Raw genomic sequence first — 7,496 nt, forward strand, 5'->3', positions numbered from 1 at the left:
CCGGCTGGATTTGCTCAAGCCAAACGTCAGAAGGGACGTAGAGAACCGGCAATTCCAGGGCATGAATGAAAGGGCCACTAGATCTTTTCAGATAGGTCAACAAGTTTTGGCCCGGGACTACCGTACCGAGAAATGGCAGCCTGGAACTATTGGAAAAAGGCTAGGCCCGTTGATGTATACGGTGGACCTTGGGGACAGTATAATAAGGCGCCATGTTGACCAGATCATAGGGTCAGCCACAAATGGCCAGCCTACTTCACCACCTTACCCGGTTACTGTTGAAACAGAGATACCCAGAACACCTACCTCCGATCTGGTAATACTGGAATCAGAGGAACCTGAGACTGTCTTTCAAGCCAAATCGACTTTGCCAGAAGCACCTACTACCCCGCCGGGAATGACGACACCACTGAGGCGTTATCCGGACAGAGTCCGGAAACCTCCAGAGAGACTGAATCTGTGAACTGTCTTGCATAAAGTTGTATATATGTTATAATGTATGTTTAATGGGAAATCAGTATGTTGTAAGCTAAAAAGGGAGGATTGTAGTGTATGTACCCGTCTACCTTTAAGAGAACTATTGTATGTAACCGTTCACCTTTAAGAGAACTACTTTAGGTGTGGCACTACTTGTTTGGCTTCTGTATACTGTAATACCGACAGTGACCACACCAGTATATAAGTGCTGTGGCAGGTTTTATTGGGCAGATTCGCCCTGACCTTCGAATAGTAAAGTCCTGTTGTATGTTACTCCTGAAGTCTGTGTCGTAATTAACTGCACAAACCACAGACTTTACAGGTCCCTTGCTGTTTGTGGTCTACATTAATGATTTGGATGTGAATGTAAAAGGTATGATAAGTAAGTTCGCAGATGACACGAAAATTGGTGGGGTGGTAAACCACTGTTTGTATTCCACTGTGTACATGCCTGTACATGCCTCGGCTGACTCCTCCCACAAATCCTGGTGTAAAGGTGACTGCTCCGCAGCCCCTTTGTATTCTGGACCGGTCGACCACTCGAGGCACACCTTCATTCTCTTGTTAATAAAAGCCTGTTAATTACTCGCTTAATCTCAGTCTTTTGAGTTATTGATAGCGCATCAGGTGCTAAATAGCGAGGAGGGTAGTCTCAGTCTGCAGGACGATATAGATGGGTTGGTCAGATGGGCGGAACAGTGGCAAATGGAATTTAACCTGGAAAAGTGCGAGGTGATGCACTTTGGAGGGACTAACAAGGCAAGGGAATACACAATGAATGTTAAGACCCTAGGTAAGGCGGAGGGTCAGAGGGACCTTGGTGTGCATGTACATAGATCCCTGAAGGCAGCAGAACAGGTGGATAAGGTGGTTAAAAAGGCATATGGGATACTTGCCTTCATTAGCCGAGGCATAGAATATAAGAGCAGGGAGGTTATGATGGAGCTGTATAAAACGCTAGTTAGGCCACAGCTGGAATACTGTGTGCAGTTCTGGTCGCCACACTATAGGAAGGATGTGATTGCTTTGGAGAGGGTGCAGAGGAGATTCACCAGGATGTTACCTGGGCTGGAGCGCTTCAGCTATGAAGAGAGACTGGACAGGCTGGGGTTGTTTTCCTTGGAGCAGAGAAGGCTGAGGGGGGACCTGATTGAGGTGTACAAAATTATGAGGGGCATAGATAGGGTAGATAGAAAGGAGCTTTTTCCCTTAGTAGAGGGGTCAATAACAAGGGGGCATAGATTCAAGGTAAGGGGCAGGAGGTTTAGAGGGGATTTGAGGAAGAAATTTTTCACCCAGAGGGTGGTTGGAATCTGGAACTCACTGTCTGAAAGGATGGTGGAGGCAGAAACCCTCACAACAGTCAAGAAGCATTTGGATGAGCACTTGAAATGCCATTGCATACAAGGCTACGGACCAAACGCTGGAAAATGGGATTAGGTTAGACAGGGCTTGATGGCCGGCACCGACGCGATGGGCCGAAGGGCCTCTTTCCGTGCTGTATAACTCTATGACTCTATGACTACAGTTCATTCTATGACACCCACAAGTCGTGTACTCAAACGGATCAAGCTTGGGGTTTGATGTGGTAGAAGGCGAACGAGATGAGAATGGAAATAATCTCGAGTAAGAAAAGGCCCAAAAATTAAACAGTCTGGAACAGAACATCAATTCGTCTTCTCTTATCATGGAGAAATCAAATATTTGACACACTGTGTTTGAAACAAAGCTTATTTATTCACTGAAATAACAACAGAAAATGCTGGAAATACTCAGCAGGCCAGGCAGGATCCGTGGAGAGAGAAACAGAGTTAACGTTTCAGGTCTGCGACCCTTCATCAGAACTGGAAAAAGCTGGAGATGTAACAGATATTGCTAAGGTAAGAGGCAGGAAAGTTATCCTGGGTGGATCTGAAACACGAAGGGTGGAAGTTCAGTTGGAATCCACGTGGAATAAGTTGGAACTGGAGACAGGTGCTGAGGAAAGAGATGTGGCTGTGAAACCGAGTCTTGGAAAATGTTGCAAATGGGGAATGGCAAAATCATACAGCATGAAAAATGGGAGTAAGGGTTAAAGTCTGAAATTGTTGAACTCAATGTTGAGTCCAGAAGGCTGTAAAGTGCCGAATCGAAAGATGAGGTGCTGTTCCTCGAGCTTTATTTATTCACTATTTAAACAGAATATTAATCTCCAGCGCAGATACAGGGGTTATTAAGATCAGCAGAAACAAACCATGACTACTAGAATGAACATGGTTCAGTCCTCAATCTGATCACAGTAAATCATGTTCCATTCACTAATCTGGTCTTTTACCCAGCATTCCCTGCAGTGGACCACGTGCCGCACCCAGACTACAAGAGCCCAGTGCGCAGGCGCGGGAGGTGCCGGTATATTGAGCATGCGCAGTGCGTTACTGGAGATGGAGAGGAGCTGAAGCCGGGAGGGCGATGGTGCAGCGGGTAAGAATCGCGACGGAGGGAGTAATGGACCGGTAGGTGGGTGGGGAGGCTTCATAAACAACTCGTGCAGGAGGCAAGCCCCCGAATAATAACCTGAAGATCCCGTGTTTGCAGTTGTGGGGATTTCTTCCCCTTACAGGCCCAGGTTAACGGCAGCCATCTTTGTAAAGGAGGACGGAAAGTTTCAGTGCAATGTCACCCTGTGCCTGAGGCAAAGAGCCATCTTTGTAAAGGAGAGCGGAAAGTTCCAGTGCGACGTCACCCTATGCCTGAGACAAAGAGCCACCTTTGTAAAGGAGGACAGAAAGTTTCAGTGCGACGTCACCCTGTGCCTGAGACAAAGAGCCATCTTTGTAAAGGAGAGCGGAAAGTTTCAGTGCGACGTCACCCTGTGCCTGAGACAAAGAGCCATCTTTGTAAAGGAGAGCGGAAAGTTTCAGTGCGACGTCACCCTGTGCCTGAGCCAAAGAGCCTTGTGTCCAATGCGGGGAATAAAGGCCCACAGCCGCCCCGGGCCCTGAACAAGGGACTGGAGAAACTCGCTGCCCTGCGGATCAGACAATCAGCCGGCGCTAGTCCCGCCCCTCGGGCTCCCCGATTGGTTGGAGGACCCGCCGCCGGCTCGCTCCTCCAGCCTCGCCCCGCTCGCTCCCTATTGGTGGGAAGCTGCCGTCAATCAGGCTGCGGGCCCGGGTGACGTGTCCCCGAGGAGATCACGTGCACCGTCCAAGTGCCGCCGCTCGGTCCGGAGCCTCGCAGACTCTCTGGTTTTTCTATTTCTCTCGATTCTCTCCCGATCCACCCCGCGCCATTCTCCACCCAATCGGAGCGGAGAAAACTCACTTCGCGTCACCGATCGCGACTCTGGAACCGACACCAAGGCCTTTCCCCGGAATGGCCCCGCGCCGACTCCGTCCGGCAGGATCCGAGTGCGCAGGTGCAGCTCCGAGTGGGGGAGGGGGGTTGGTCTCCTCTGGGCATGCGCGGTTGTTACCCTTGGTGACCGGGAGGGGTCGCTGTGCCGGACTCGGCCCAAACCACTGCTCCCTGTGCGCATGCGCGGACTCTCGGCTGTCAATCCAGCAACCGCCAGAAGAGGTTGCTGGTGAGACCAGTGAAGGAAGAAAGACTTGCATTTATATAGCGCCTTTCACCACCACCGGACGTCCCAAAGTACTTTACAGCTAATGAAGTACTTTTGCAGTGTAGTCACTGTTGTAATGTAGGAAATGTGGCAGTAAATTAGCGCACAGCAAGCTCCCACAGACAGCAATGTGATAATGACCAGATAATCTATCATTTTTTTATGGTGATTGAGGGATAAACATTGGCTAGGACACTGGGGATAATTCCCCTGCTCTTTCCCACATTACAACAGTGACTACTTCATTGTAGTACTTCATTGGCTGTAAAGCACTTTAGGATATCTGGTGGCACTATCTAAATGCAAGTCTTTCTTTCCTGAAATAATGCCATGGGATCTTTTACATCCACCTGAGAGAGCAAACAGGACCTCAATTTAACATCTCATCTGAAAGACGGCACCTCCGACAGTGCCGCACTCCCTCAGCACTGCACTGGAGTGTCAGCCTGGATTTTTGTGCTCAAGTCTCTGGAGTGGGACTATGAACCCACAACTTTCTGACTCAGAGGCGCGAGTGCTACCCACTGAGCCACTGGCTGACACTAAAGAGCAAGCAGTTCTGACGAAAGGTCATCGACCTGAAACGTTAACTCTGTTTCTCTCTCCACAGATGCTGCCTGACCTGCTGAGTATTTCCAGCATTTTCTGTTTTTATTAAAGAAATGAGGGAGTGATTGCTGACGGGAAGAATGTTGGGTCGTCCTGCGCATACGCACCTCCCTGTGGCTGAGGCGAAACACCGACTCGCCCCCACCTGAGCCGCTCACACGTACCAGATGTTGCGGCTCCGCATGCACGCCCGATGTTCCAACCGCGGGGTTTTGTGTGCTGAGCATGCGTGTTGCGGACCGATCGGGACGGGCGATTGTAGAGCAGGAAGGAGAGCGCGGGGGCCATGAGCACATGCGCGGGACTCGGAGTCAACAGAGTGCTTTCTGGAGCGCGGGGGCTTGTGTGCATTACAGCCGCCTTTACTGCTGATCCTTTCAACCAACCTGGGGCCTGAAAATCAGCTTCACTGCCCCTAGGTTCGGAAAGGGGAAAATTAAACAACAGTTTGCCTCTGATCCTTTTCTGATCTCAATTTACAGGGTTATAGAAGTGGAGCAGTCACAGGCGGGAAGCTCAGACCAAACATCACGTCAAGATCTGACAGAGTCGCTGGATTCATCAGGACCTGAATATCATCGGCCTTTGCACATGGAAGGAGAGAGCAGGGATCGCAACGCAGACAAACCGCACACGTGTTCAGTGTGTGGACGCGGATTCAGCCGATCGCTTGACCTGGTGAGACACGTGCACCGTCACACCAGGGAGAAACCGGGTAAAGGTGGGGACGGCGGGAAGGGCTTCAGTTCCCCGTCAGCATTGGAAGTTCAACGGCACAGTCACACCAGGGACAGTCTGTTCACCTGCTCCGTGTGTGGAAAGGGATTTGTTTGTTCATCCCACCTGCAAACACACCAGGGAGTTCACACTGGGGAGAGACCATTTCAGTGTCCTGACTGTGGGAAGAGTTTTAAAAACCCCAGGGAACTAAAGCAGCACCAACTTGTCCACACTGATGAGAGACCATTTCCATGTTCTGACTGTGGGAAGAGCTTTAAAAGCGCTCATTATCTGAAGAGACACTGGCGCCTACACACTGGGGAGAGGCCGTTCACCTGCTCTGTGTGTGGGAAGGGATTCACTCAGTCATCCAACCTGCTGACACATCAGCGAGTTCACACTGACGAGAGGCCCTTTAAATGTTCTGACTGTGGGAAGAGCTTTAAAAGCTCCGGGGAGCTGAAGGGACACCAGCGAGTTCACACTGGGGAGAGACTCTTTCAATGTTCTGAGTGTGGGAAGAGTTTTAAAAGCTCCGGGGAGCTCAAGAGACACCAACACCTACACACGGGGGAGAGGCCGTTCAGATGCTCTGTGTGTGGGAAGGGATTCGCTCATTCATCCCACCTGCTGGTACATCAGCGAGTTCACACTGGGGAGAGTCCATTCACCTGCTCCGTGTGTGGGAAGGGATTCGCTCATTCATCCCACCTGCTGCTACATCAGCGAGTTCACACTGGGGAGAGACCGTTCACCTGCTCCGTGTGTGGGAAGGGATTCACTCAGTCATCCAACCTGCTGATACATCAGCGAGTTCACACTGACGAGAGGCCCTTTAAATGTTCTGACTGTGGGAAGAGCTTTAAAAGCTCCGGGGAGCTGAAGGGACACCAGCGAGTTCACACTGGGGAGAGACTCTTTCAATGTTCTGAGTGTGGGAAGAGTTTTAAAAGCTCCGGGGAGCTCAAGAAACACCAACACCGACACACTGGGGAGAGGCCGTTCACCTGCTCCGTGTGTGGGAAGGGATTCGCTAATTCATACCACCTGCTGCTACATCAGCGAGTTCACACTGGGGAGAGACCGTTCACCTGCTCCGTGTGTGGGAAGGGATTCACTCAGTCATCCCACCTGCTGACACATCAGCGAGTTCACACTGGGGAGAGACCGCTCACCTGCTCCGTGTGTGGGAAGGGATTCACTCAGTCATCCAACCTGCTGACACACCAGCGACTTCACACTGATCATAGAATCTAACAGCACAGAAGGAGGTGATTCGGCCCATCGTGTCTGTGCCCATCGTGTCTTTGAAAGAGCTGTCCAATTTAGTCCCACACCCCAGCTTTATCCCCAGAACTCTGCAAACTAGTCCTCTTTAAGGACTCATCCAATTACTGTTTGAAAATTCCTGTGGAACCTGATTCCAGCATCCTTTCAGATGGTGCGTTCCAGATCTGAACAACCCTCTGTACGAAAACAATTCTCCTCATTTCACCTATAGTTCTTTTAGTAACTATTTTAAATCTGTGACCTTTGGTTACCAACCCACTTGCCAGAGTGAACAGTTTCTCCCTACTTGCTCGATCAAAACCCCTCATCATTTTGAACACCTCTATTAGGTCTCCTCTTAACCTTCTCTGCTCTAAGGGGAACAATCCCAGCTTCTCCAGTCTCTCCACATAACTGAAGTCCCTCATCCCTGGTACCATCCTGGTCAACCTCCTCTGCACCCTCTCCAAGGCCTTGACATCCTTCCTAAAGTGTGGTGCCCAGAACTGTACACAAGACTCCAGCTGAGGCCAAAACTCTGCAGCTGTACAAAACCCTGGTTAGACCACACCTGGAGCACTGTGAGCAGTTCTAGGCACCACACCTTAGGAAGGATATATTGGCCTTGGAGGGAGTGCAGCGTAGGTTTACCAGAATGATACCCGGACTTCAAGGGTTACGTTACGAGGAGGGATTACACAAATTAGGGTTGTATTCCCTGGAATTTAGAAAGTTAAGGGGTCATCTGATCGAAGTTTTCAGGATATTAAGGGGAACAGATAGGGTAGATAGAGAGAAACTATTTCCGCTGGTTGGG

The 7,496-nt window shown here is 50.3% G+C and overlaps 1 protein-coding gene across 1 annotated transcript; it reads left to right on the forward strand.

The window, feature by feature from the left end:
• Positions 1–2,727: 2,727 nt before the first annotated feature.
• On the forward strand, positions 2,728–7,268 carry LOC147084227 (uncharacterized). The gene is made up of 2 exons (XM_085979475.1): positions 2,728–2,937; positions 5,173–7,268. The coding sequence occupies exon 2, from the start codon at positions 5,282–5,284 to the stop codon at positions 6,665–6,667; it is 1,386 nt and encodes a 461-aa protein (XP_085835601.1). The 5' UTR covers positions 2,728–2,937; positions 5,173–5,281; the 3' UTR covers positions 6,668–7,268.
• Positions 7,269–7,496: the final 228 nt, after the last annotated feature.

Source organism: Somniosus microcephalus, unplaced genomic scaffold, assembly GCF_052327205.1.
Source record: "Somniosus microcephalus isolate GS21.2 unplaced genomic scaffold, FLI_Smic_1.0 unresolved_chr9, whole genome shotgun sequence".
In the NCBI taxonomy this organism is placed as follows: domain Eukaryota; kingdom Metazoa; phylum Chordata; class Chondrichthyes; order Squaliformes; family Somniosidae; genus Somniosus; species Somniosus microcephalus.